The sequence below is a fragment of the Rhinatrema bivittatum genome, chromosome 11 (assembly GCF_901001135.1).
Source record: "Rhinatrema bivittatum chromosome 11, aRhiBiv1.1, whole genome shotgun sequence".
Classification (NCBI taxonomy): Eukaryota; Metazoa; Chordata; class Amphibia; order Gymnophiona; family Rhinatrematidae; genus Rhinatrema; species Rhinatrema bivittatum.
Window position 1 is genome coordinate 69,791,349 of NC_042625.1, and position 12,493 is coordinate 69,803,841.

General features: G+C 50.9%; 1 protein-coding gene across 2 annotated transcripts in view; it reads left to right on the forward strand.

Annotated features, from left to right (window-relative positions):
* LOC115100705 (serine/threonine-protein phosphatase 5) overlaps positions 1–12,493 on the forward strand; it is a 62,826-nt gene that overhangs the window by 14,767 nt on the left and 35,566 nt on the right. For both annotated transcript variants that reach the window (XM_029619433.1, XM_029619432.1), the window contains exons 2-4: positions 5,363–5,604; positions 6,509–6,656; positions 7,264–7,385. In XM_029619433.1, coding sequence (XP_029475293.1) covers positions 5,363–5,604; positions 6,509–6,656; positions 7,264–7,385 — 512 coding nt within the window. The remainder of the gene's footprint in view (positions 1–5,362; positions 5,605–6,508; positions 6,657–7,263; positions 7,386–12,493) is intronic.

A 12,493-nucleotide genomic window follows, 5' to 3' on the forward strand; every position in this document is an offset into this window, starting at 1 on the left:
GGTTGGCAGCAGGCCGGCAGCCGACCCTCGGCGTGCACTTAGCCCCTGGCAATGAGTGAGGCTGAGAGGCAGCGGATGCAACTTCGAGCACGGCGGTGAAGGTATTTTCCCTCTCCCCCCGCAGCTGGAGACCGCCCGGAACGAGACCGGGAAGCGCCGAGACAAAGTAAGGTAGAAATCTATTTAAAAGTCTTCGGTCTCCAAAGCTCAAGGAGTCGCACAGGTCGCCAGCCGGTACCAGTGCCACCGGGTTGATCAGTCCTAGCAGGGCTAGACCCCGGCCAGATCAGAGGGTCCTCCCACGTGGAGACCCTCCAAGGTGGTCGCCATATTGCCCGTGTGGGCGCCGTTACCCTCTTGACCTGTTCGCCACCCCGACCTGTGCACACAGAGGCGAGCCGTGTGGGCACATATCTTGTGCGCATATCGTCGCGCGCACAAGTACTGTGCGCACAAGCGACGCGTATAGCCACACGCTTACTGTGCCGGGCGCATAACTTCGGTCTGTGCGCACAACAGCGCGCACATCTCTCTGAGCGCGTACCAAGCCTACTTCACCAAGGAAGAGCTTCCAGACCTGGTCACACACAGCTTGAAAGAGCTCGCTATCCCGGGCACAAGTGCCTCCTAGAGGGACTCCGTCAGACCTCCTGTCATTTCCCACTATTACAAACCGTCCAGCAGCTAATTGACCTGGAATAGAAAGCCCCGGAGACCATGTTCAAAGGGGGGCGTGCCCTGGCAGCCATGTACCCTCTGGATCCTGCGGCCAAAGACCTCCTGGCATGTCCGAAAGTGGATACTGCGGTCTCGAAGTGCACCACTATCCCAGTTGAGGGAGGAGCAGCATTCAAGGATGCTCAGGACAGACGTCTGGAATCCATCCTCAAACAGTCTTTTGACGTCTCTGCTATGTCTCTGCAGATTGCGGCCTGCTGTGCTGTGGTGACAAGCGCCTGCTTATCATAGACCAGGAACAACACTCCCGGGGAAGCCCTGGAACCAGCAGTGTGATTCCTCCGGAAGCTGCTTCAGATCTGGTGCGCACCGCAGCTAGAGGCGTGTCGTCAGCCGTGGCAGCCAGAAGACAACTCTGGCTCCGAAGCTGGTCGGCCGACGCATCGTCCAAAATGAGACTCACAAGGATGCCTTTCAAGGGAAACCTCCTGTTTGGAAGCGAGCTAGAGAAGGTAGTCAACAAATGGGGTGAATCCCCACTGCCGCGGCTACCAGAGGACAGGAATAAGAGAAACCAGCGACCCTTCCCCTGAACTTCTAGGGGCAGAGGATCACAGCGCTTCAACCCATAGAGAAGCACATATCAAGCGGCTCGCCCCGCAGGCAGGAGCCAGTACTTCCGGAACAAGCACAACAAAAGGGGAGCCGGCTCGGGCCCAGGTCCCAGCCGCACCCCACAATGAAAATCAGCCGACCTGTCCAAAGGAAGAAGCCATAGGGGGCAGACTTGCCCTATTCTACCAAAGATGGGTTGAGATAACTTCGGACAAGTGAGTCCTAGCCATCATTCGAGAGGGATATTACCTGGATTTCACCACATCCCTCCGGACAAGTTTGTGGTATCCCCCTGCCACGTTCCTGCCAAGAGGATGGCAGTGGAAGCTACACTGACTAGATTAATAGCCTTAGAGTCTATAACACCAGTGCCCGCACAACAAATAAATACTGGCCATTATTCCATCTATTTTATCGTTCCCAAGAAAGAAGGAACGTTCCGGCCCATACTGGACCTCAAGTTGATCAACCGCCACCTGAAGATTCCTTGCTTCCGCATGGAAACCCTATGCTCGGTAATAAGGGCAATACAACCGGGAGAGTTCCTTACATCCCTGGATCTGTTGGAAGCCTACCTACACGTCCTGGTCCATCAAGATCATCAGCGTTTTCTACGCTTCACGATCCTGGACCACCACTACCAGTTCCGGGCACTACCATTCGGGTTAGCCACAGCACCCCAGACATTCACCAAAATCATGGTGGTAGTGGCAGCAACACCTGAGGAAGGAAGGAATCCTCGTACACCTTTATCTGGATGATTGGCTGATCAGAGCGAAATCCCCAGAGGAAAGTCACCAGGCGACCAACAGAGTCAAAACTCTCTACTGGAGAGCCTTGGGTGGGTGGTCAACACAAACAAGAGCTGTCTGCAGCCCTCCCACTCTCTAGAATACCTGGGAGTTCGGTTTGACACCAAACAAGACAAGGTCGTCCTGACACCGACAAGGAGATCAAAACTGATGACCTAGTTGTGAATCCTGTTGAGCGAGCTTTGTTCCACAGCATGGGACTACCTCCAAGTCCTCGACCTCATGGCATCCACACAGGAAGTAGTGTCATGGGCAAGAGCTCACATGAGACCCCTACAGCGCTCCCTACTATCACGATGGAATCAAGAGGGCCATCTGAGCCTGGGAGTGAGGCTATCCTCACCGACCTGGATTCTGCTCACCACGGACGCCAGCCTATGAGGATGGGGGGCACACTACCAGGAACTAACCGCGCAGGGGCAATGGAACATCAATCGCTTAGTGGCCCGGGCAGTCAGACTAGCCTGCATACAGTTCGGTCACTGACTCCAAGACAAATCAGTCAGTCATGTCTGACAATGCCACAACAGTGGCCTACATCAACCGTCGGGGAGGAACCAGAAGCCAACAGGTGTCTCTGGAAATAGACCCCCCCAATGGCATGGGTGGAAGCGAACCATCAAGAGATCTCAGCCGTCCACATCGCGGGGAAAGACAACGTCGCTGCGGATTACCTCAGCAGAGAAAGTCTAGACCCAGGAGAATGGAGACTGTCGACCACAGCATTCCAGTTGATAGTAAACCGTTGGGGAGCACCAACCATGGACCTCCTGGCAAACTGGTCCAACGCCCAAGTGCCCAGCTTCTTCAGTCGAAGACGGGAACCTCAGCCCCAGGGAATCAATGCCTTGGTACAGACCTGGCCCCAGGAAACTCTATTATGCACCTTCCCACCGTGGCCCCTGTTGGGCGCAATCATCCACAAGATAGAACACCACGAGGGACCAGTACCTCTAGTGGCCCCGGACTGGCCAAGAAGGCCGTGGTACGCAGACATGCGAAGGCTGCTGACAGGGAGCCCTCTCCCGCTACCGCCACACAGGGATCTGCTCCAACAAGGGCCGATTCTTCACGAGGATCCAGCTCTATTCTCTCGTACGGCCTGGCCATTGAGAGGACTCGCCTGAGGAAGAGCGGATACTCGGGAGCAGTAATTGACACCCTGCTCCGAGCACGCAAGTTCTCTACATCTCTAACATACATAAGGATTTGGAGAGTATTTGAAGCCTGGTGTGAGGACTGTGACATCATCCCACACTCAGTCAAAATTCCCACGATTTTGGAATTCTGCAGAGCGGCCTACAGAAGGGATAGTCTCTCAACTCCATCAAGGTACAGGTGGCCGCATTGTCATGCTACGGAACCAAGAGTGAGGACGGTAGCCTAGTCTCTCACCCGGATGTCTCCCGCTTCCTGAAAGGAGTCAAGCAGATCCGACCACCCTTAAAGTGGCCGGTACCTCTATGGAACCTCAACCTGTTCCTAGACTTTTTAGCAGGAGCCTCCTTCAGACCTCTTCGCGGTCTGTCTCTCAGACTATTAACATTGAAAACAGTCTTCCTGGTGGCAGTCTGTTCGGCCCGTCGTATCTCCGAGCTACAAGCACTGTCCTGCCGGGAGCCATTCCTTCCTCCCCATAGTGGTTTCTCTCTTCCATCTCGCTTCCATCGCCTGATGAGCATAAGAATTCGGAAGAATCTTGCCGTCTGCGCCACCTCAACTTCGGCAGACTCCTAGTCAGATACCTGGAAAGGTTGGAATCCGTATGAAAGACGGACCATCTATTCGTCCTTCACAGCGGGAAGAAGCAAGGAGAAGCGGCCTCGCAAGCAACCATAGCCCGCTGGATCAAAGAAGTCATCAAGGCGGCCTACATAGAAGCAGGCAAGCCGCCGCATTTGCAAGTCAAGGCCCATTCCACTAGAGCCCAGGCAGTGTTCTGGGCGGAAACCAAGATGCTATCACCCGCCGAGATCTGTCAGGCGGCGACATGGTCCTCCATTCACACCTTCTCCAGGTTCTACCTCCTGGATGCTCAGGCTCAAGAGGACACAACATTTGCAAGGGCAGTACTAAGTGGGCCACGGGCAGCCTCCCACCCGGTTTGGGAGTAGCTTTTATACATCCCATTGGTTCTAAGTCCATCTGCTACATGCTAGGAAATGGAAAAATTACTTACCTGATAATTTCGATTTCCTTAGTGTAGACAGATGGACTCAGCATCCAACCCACGGCAGCTGTCATTCAGGGAATCGTCAGGCAACATCCCCGAGAGCAAGTTATTCACAGGTAAGCCAAGCTTTCCTCCAACTAGGACACTCACCCTACCGGCAGTGCCGACATTTCTCGGTTGAGGGCACTGGTGGTCTCCAGCTATAACCAATTCAACCAGTTCAAATTAATCAAGTTAACCAAGTTATACAAGTTATTCAGTCATGCATATATCCACAATTGCTTTTCAAGGAGAATACTGAAGAGCTGCACTTCCTGTAGGGGTATATGTACTAGGGCTGACGTCAGATTGAAATCTGATCAGTCTCCAACTGCTATCAGGAGTACACTATACCCATTGGTCCTGAGTCCATCTGTCTACACTAAGGAAAACGAAATTATCAGGTAAGTAATGTCTCCATTATTTAAGGTGAACTGGAGGGGGCTGGGAGGACCCACTGGACTAGACCAGCTAGATGGACCGACCCGACTTGATTAATTTGTAAGGTGAGGGGTTCAGCATGCTTAGGGAAGAGGAGGGTTGGGAGTTCTGCTTAGGCCCCCTATCAAGTGTTTTTTGTAAGATGGAAGCAGGTTGGGCCTGCTTGGAAGAGGAGGGAGGACTCCAGCCAGCCTGGTCTGACATCCGGCCAAAGTAGGAGAGAGGAAGATCGGAAGTCCAGGTCGGAGAACTACTTATTTTTTTCGGCATGGGTTTTCAGATAATGACATGGAAAATGGTCATGGAGTTAAAAAAAAAAAAATATATATCTATTTTAGTATGCGCTCTTTTTATGCATGGTCTGTTAGCATGTCAGCTTACTGTATCCTGCGGGGACATTTTAGCGCACATTTCAACTAAAACTCACACTAAAATCTAACACTGATTTTAGCATGGGTTTTATTAAATCTGCTCCAATGTGAACCTCTTCCCAGCAGTGCCCTTGTTATTGCTAACTGAGATTACAACTGTGTGAGCTACTTCCCAGCATTGCCTCTTGTATTTTTCCTTGTGTAATGTGAGCTGCCTTTGCTCTTCCTGGCAGGGAAGGACTATGAGAATGCAGTGAAGTATTACAGTGATGCAATTAGTCTGAACCCTGGAAATGCCATTTACTATGGGAACCGCAGCCTGGCATACCTACGCACTGAGTGCTATGGCTATGCACTGGCTGATGCCACCAAGGCCATCGAGCTTGACAAGAGGTATATCAAAGGCTACTACAGAAGGGCTACCAGCAACATGGCCCTGGGCAAATTCAAGGCTGCCCTCAAGGACTATGAGGCGGTGAGTGTCTTGGCTATTAGGCAAGTTGAAGAAAATTGGAGAACTGATTACAGATAGACATTCTCTCTTCCTACTGTGTAATACTTCATCTACCTCCTACTTCATCTGAGCTTTACCACTTTCTTCTTACTTCTTAGGATCCTCTGTGCCTGTCCCAGGCTTTACCCATTTTTCTCCCACTGCTGAAGAGCCTTTGTCTGTTCCTGGATTTATCATTTGCTCCCTCACCACCACCTTTCTGTGGAGAAATGCTTCCTTATGTCTCCCCCTAATTGTGTCTCCATGGTTGGATACTGTGGACCACTGGTCTTCTTTTAACTTAGTCAGCTGTATAACTATAATAAACGTGATTCAGAAATTGATCGCAGCAGAATAGAAAAATACTAGGTTAAAAGGAGTGATTCAGGCCGGCCCAGAGAACCTCTGTTTGATTCCTGGACTAAAACTTTCCTTCCAGCTCTGGTAGGGCCGGAGGACCATTCCTCTTCCTATGTACCCAAGCATCTTTTGGGGAGAGGGAGTTCTGGTCATTGCACAACAATGACACCTAATGACTGGATATTTGGTCCATGATTGCATGAGAGCTATCACTGCAATGACTGGGCTAAGTGAATTGGGAGGGGATATAAAATAGGGGAAGAATCTCCCAGTATTTGAAATGAAAGCTCATGGTTCCAGATCTGAGCTCCAGTTTCAGATGAGCTGGAAGCCCAAAGGGAGCAGGAACAAATATTTTCAGGCCATAAAACAGTGATCCATTGTGGATACTACCCATGGTATATATAAATAAGAGAAACCATTATTTGTGAAAATGCTCTTAAGTGACAGCCTCTGCTTTCTCTTATGTTTTTCTCACTCTTCTTCTCCTCTTGATTCTTTCTCTTCACTCTCTATCTCACTGCAGGTGGTGAAAGTGAAGCCAAATGATAAAGATGCAAAGATGAAGTATCAGGAATGTAATAAGATAGTGAAACAGAAGGCATTCGAGCGTGCCATTGCCAGTGATGAACACAAACGTTCCGTGGTGGACTCTCTGGACATAGAAAACATGAGTGAGTCCTCAAGTGCTCACAGGCAGATAGGCAGTATGTCTGTGGGACTCAAGCCCATGGGCAGAAGTGCTGTGTGTATGTGCGGGTCCCAAGAGCCAGCAGGGTGAGTGAGGGGCTCTGTGGATGTGGGACATGTGTGTCTCAGAAGCCTGCAAGCAAAGAGTAGAACTATTTCTTTTTCCTCACTCTCAGGAAGGAGAGTGTGCAGGGTCCCAATGGCCCACAGATAGGGGATGCTGTGGATAGGGGTGTCAAGTCATTTCTGTCCCTTAGAGCCTATGGGGGAAGAACATTCATTCATATGTGCACATAAGTGATTCCCAGAAAGCCTAGAAGAATCAGACCTTTGTGTCTATCTGCCCATGGAAGATTGCAGGGGACAGGGAATTCTGTGTGTCCCTGGGAGACTTCAGGGAATGGGGTCTATGCATTTGAGCACCTCCAAGAACCCTTAGATATCGGTTTACATGTGTGTGTTGGATGGGAGGAGAGAATGTAGCACTCAGTAGTAGTTTCCATCTGTCTGTACCTGTTTCCCAGTAGAACTGATCAGTGCACCTGTGCCTTCCTCTTGTTTGTTGTCTGCCCCATGCATCCCGATGAGCAGCGATAGAAGATGAGTACAATGGTCCCAAACTGGACAACGGGAATGTGTCATTAAAGTTCATGAAGGATTTAATGCAGTGGTACAAGGACCAGAAGAAACTTCACAGAAAGTGTGCTTATCAGGTACTGCACAATAACTTGCATAGAAATCACATCATATTCAGTTCTGAAGGCTGCATCCCCACAAATGTATGTAATATAGCCAATCTAGAAAAGGGCTAGAAAATCAGAGCAGAATCTGTGTTGTAATCTCTAGGAGGTGAGACTTATATATTATGTATACCCTAGAGGAAGAGGAATATGTCAGAAATTCAAATATTTCAGGGGTATAAAGAATGCACATTGTTTAATGGAAAGGAAATCTGAAAAGAAGGTTTTTAGAATGAGGGGGTAGACATGGAAGTTAAAAATGAAATATTCCTTCACAGAAAGTAGTGTGGGAGCAAGGGATAAAACCTGAGATAGGCACAGGATCTTTGGCAATCTGGGAGGAAGAAATAAAGATTTGGACAGGCACAGAAGATCCTCAGCAGTCCAGGCATGAGGACAAAGCTTGGGATGAATGTAGAGTACTCTAGGTGGCAGTGGAGCGATGGATAGAGATAGATACAGAGGATTCTTTGGAATGGGAGACACAAGGGATAAAGCTTGAATTAGGTGCAGGAGCAAGGGATAAAGCCTGAGAGAGGCACACGTGATCTTGTGTGGTGGGGGAGCAAGGAATCCTTGACAGTAAGAACATAAGATATGCCATGCTGAGTCAGGCCAAAGATTCAGCAAGCCCAACATCCTATATGACAGTGGCCAATCTGGATCATAGATACCTGGTAGATTCTAAAGAGCATAACTATTTTTTTTTTTTTTTTGCTCACTATCAGGAATAAGCAATAGTGTTCCAAAATGTATCTGGCTAATAATGGTTTATGGCACTCTTTCCCCACCAATGTGCCTTCAGACCTGATCAGGTGTGCCATGGAAAAGTCACTACTGCCTGATGCTCAGGTGCAGACCAGAACTTGGACTCTCCTTTCACTGCAAGGTGTTGAGAGCAGACAACAGTGGTGACTCTTAAACTGATAGGATCTCATTTCTGAGACATTGTATAATCATGCATGCCTCTTCCTAGCTACAATATGAGCCCTGGAGTGTGGCAATTAATAGGCAGCAGGCAGGCCACAGCTGGGCACCTCTTTATGCAGCGCGCACAGCATCTTCTCATCCTCCCCTTTTCAGTCTTCCAGCCTCTGTCTTATCCCCATACTGAGTGAGATGGGGAGAGGGTGCATTGAGCATGGTTGTGAATCATTCTGTGTGTTGGGAAAAGCAGTAGTGGAGGAGCTCTGGCAGCCAAATGTTGCAGTTGAGATAATTAATCGAGCCAACTGCCCTCATCCTAACAATTTTTCACTTTTCCTGCACTTGTATATAGAAGGAACTGGCCCATTTTGATGAGTTCATGTCTCTGCTCCCTCCTTTCCTTTGTTTTAAAATTTGGAAAAGACTGGTGGGGCTTTCAGTGCTTTCCTAGCTCTTCTGGCCATATGAATCCTCTCCATGTCCGCATTGCCTACCCCATGTAAGACAGTGTACCACACAACATTATTATTATTGTAGGTGTGCCTTGGGCTTGAAAAGGATGGAAAACACGGTTTATGGAGTTTTCCTTCAGAAAATTGTCAAAACTTTGGTTTACAAGGGGATATGTTATAATTAGTTTTTCCTAGCGTGTAGCAGATGGACTCAGGACCAATTGGTATAGTGTACTCCTGTTAGCAGTTGGAGACGGATCAGATTTCAATCTGACGTCAGCCCTAGTACACATTCCCCTGCAGGAAGTGCAGCTCTTCAGTATTTTCCGTCTCCATAGCAGTTCGGGACTCTGTGCAAGCTAGCACAGAGTTAGAGTAATTTAGAAAAGAAAACCGAAACAAGAAATCTTACCTCTACAGACGAGCCCTGCTCTCCTGTGGGTCCCTCCCCCAGTTGAGAATTCCCGAGGTGATTTCCGTGATCCCTCGGAGGTAAGCCTCGGTCCGACGGCCGACCCTCGGCGGGGACCTAGCCCCCGACATCAGGTGAGGCTGAGAGGCAGTGGGTGCAACTTTGAGCGCAGCGGTGAAGGTATTTTCCCTCTCCCCCTGCAGCCGGAGACTGCCCGGAACGAGACCGGGAAGCGCTGAGACAAGGTAAGGTAGAAATCTATTTAAAAGTTTCCGGTCTCCGAAGCTCGATGAGTCGCACAGGTCGCTGGCCGGGACCAGTGCCACCGGGTTGTTCTGCCCTAGCAGGGCTAGACCCCGGTCAGATCCGAGGGTCCTCTCACGTGAAGACCCTCCGAAGTGGTCGTCATATTGTCCGCGTGGTTGCCGTCACCATTTTGATCTGTCCGTCGACCCGATCCATGTGCACAAATATCTTGTGCGCACAATGTCGCACGCCCAAGTGCCGTGCGCATAAGCGACTCGCATAGCCACTCGCTTACTGTGCCGGGTGCATAACTTCGATCTGTGCGCACAACAGCGCGTACCAATCCTACGCACATAACTAAGCCACTCGGGCCCTGTATTGTATGCGCACAAGCCATGGCACCACCGGAAGAGAAGCTCAACGCTCAGGGCCTTTGCCTAGCATGCCACATTAGAGCTGTACAGCATGAGGAGGCCACCAGCCTATGTATTCAGTGCGAGGAGGCCCTGGGGGATCCAGCCCATAGCTTTCCCCAGCCGGTACCGGGTTCCAACTTCTCGAACAGTACGCCGGACCTAGCGTCCCCCAGCGGGACCCTCCCTCAAACTGGGCTCCCCAGGGACACAGCGCCTCTTATCTCCTGGGTAGAATTCTTCAAAGGCCTGCATACCTTCGTCCACATGCAACCGGGGCCTCCGATAATACGGCCACAACCTCCGCCAGAGGGCCTCAACATCCCGGGACCCTCTATGCCCAGGGAAGTGATTCCACCGCCCAGAAGTCCCACCTTCGGGGACACGGACAACTTAGATGTGGAATCAAAACCCCTGGAGGAAGGGGAACTCCCTCCGGGCACAGAGCCCCACTGAACCATGAGGCACTTCTTCACCAAGGACGAGCTTCCAGACCTGGTCACACACAGCTTGAAAGAGCTCGCTATCCCGGGCACAAGTGCCTCGGGGGAACCTAAGACGAATCCCCTACTAGAGGGACGCCGTCAGACCTCCCATCGTTTCCCACTATTTGAAGCCATCCAGCAGCTAATTGACCTGGAATGGGATGCCCCAGAGACTACGTTCAAAGGGGGGGCGGGCCCTGGCAGCCATGTACCCTCTGGACCCAGCTGCTAAAGACCTCCTGGCATGTCCGAAAGTGGATGCCATGGTCTGTGCAGTTTCGAAGTGCACTACTATCCCAGTTGAGGGAGGAGCAGCACTCAAGGATGCTCAAGACAGACGTCTGGAATCCATCCTCAAACAGTCTTTTGACGTCTCCGCTTTGTCTCTACAGATCGCGGCCTGTTGTGCCATGGTTACACGTGCCTGCTTATCACAGACCAGGAACAACACTCCTGGGGAAGCCCTGGAACCAGCCGTATCATTCCCCACGGATGTCGCTTCTGATCTGGTGCGCACCACAGCTAGAGGAGTATCATCAGCCGTGGCAGCCAGAAGACAACTCTGGCTCCGAAGCTGGTCAGCCGCCGCATCTTCCAAAACGAGACTCACAAGGATGCCCTTCAATGGAACCCTCCTGTTCGGAAGTGAACTAGAGAAACTAGCCAACAAATAGGCGAATCCCCACTGCCGCAGCTACCGGAGGACAGGAATAAGAGAAACCAGCGACCCTTCCCCTGAACTTCCAGGGGCAGAGGATCACAGCGCTTCAACCCATACAGAAGCACATATCAAGCGGCTCACCCCGCAGGTAGGAGCCAGTCCTTTCGGGACAAGCACAACAAAAGGGGAGCCGGCTCGGGCTCAGGCCCCAACCACACCCCACAATGAAAATCAGCCAACCCGTCCAAAGGAAGAAGCCATTGGGGGGCAGACTTGCCCTATTCTACCAAAGATGGGTCGAGAACTTCGGACAAGTGGGTCCTAGCCATCGTTCGAGAGGGATATTACCTGGATTTCCACCACCTCACTCCGGACAAGTTTGTGGAATCCCCCTGCCCACGACCCTTCCAAGAGGATGGCAGTGGAAGCTACACTGACTAGATTACTAGCCTTAGAGTCTATAACACCAGTGCCTGCACAACAAATAAATACTGGACATTATTCCATCTATTTTATGTTCCCAAGAAAGAAGGAACATTCCGGCCCATCCTGGACCTCAAGTCGGTCAACCGCCACCTGAAGATTCCTCTCTTCCGCATGGAAACCTTACGCTCGGTAATAAGGGTGATACAACCGGGAGAGTTCCTTACATCCCTGGATCTGTTGGATGCCTACCTACACATTCCGATCCATCAAGCGCATCAGCGTTTTCTACGCTTCACGATCCTGGACCACCACTACCAGTTCCAGGCATACCATTCGGGTTAGCCACAGCACCCCGGACGTTCATCAAAATCATGGTGGTAGTGGCAGCAACACTGAGGAAGGAAGGAATACCTCATACACCCTTATCTGGATGATTGGCTGATCAGAGCGAAATCCTCAGAGGAAAGTCACCAGGCGACCAACAGAGTCAAAACTCTACTGGAGAGCCTCAGGTGGGTGGTCAATACAAACAAGAGCTGTTTGCAGCCATCCCTCTCTCTAGAATACCTGGGAGTTCGGTTTGACACCAAACAAGACAAGGTCATCCTGACACAGACAAGGAGATCAAAACTGATGACCCAGTTGTGAATCCTGTTGAGCAAGCTTTGTTCCACAGCATGGGACTATCTCCAAGTCCTCGGCCTCATGGCATCCACACAGGAAGTAGTGTCATGGGCAAGAGCTCACATGAGACCCTTACAGCACTCCCTACTATCACGATGGAATCAAGAGGGCCATCTGAGCCTGGGAGTGAGGCTATCCTCACCGACCTGGATTCTGCTCACCACGGACGCCAGCCTATTAGGATGGGGAGCACACTACCAGGAGCTTAACCGCGCAGGGGCAATGGAACATCAATCGCCTAGAGGCCCGGGCCTCATGGCATCCACACTGGAGGTAGTGCAATGGGCAAGAGCTCACATGAGACCCCTACAGCGCTCACTACTATCACGATGGAATCCGCTGTCCCAGAACTACACCGTACGTCTTCAGCTCCCG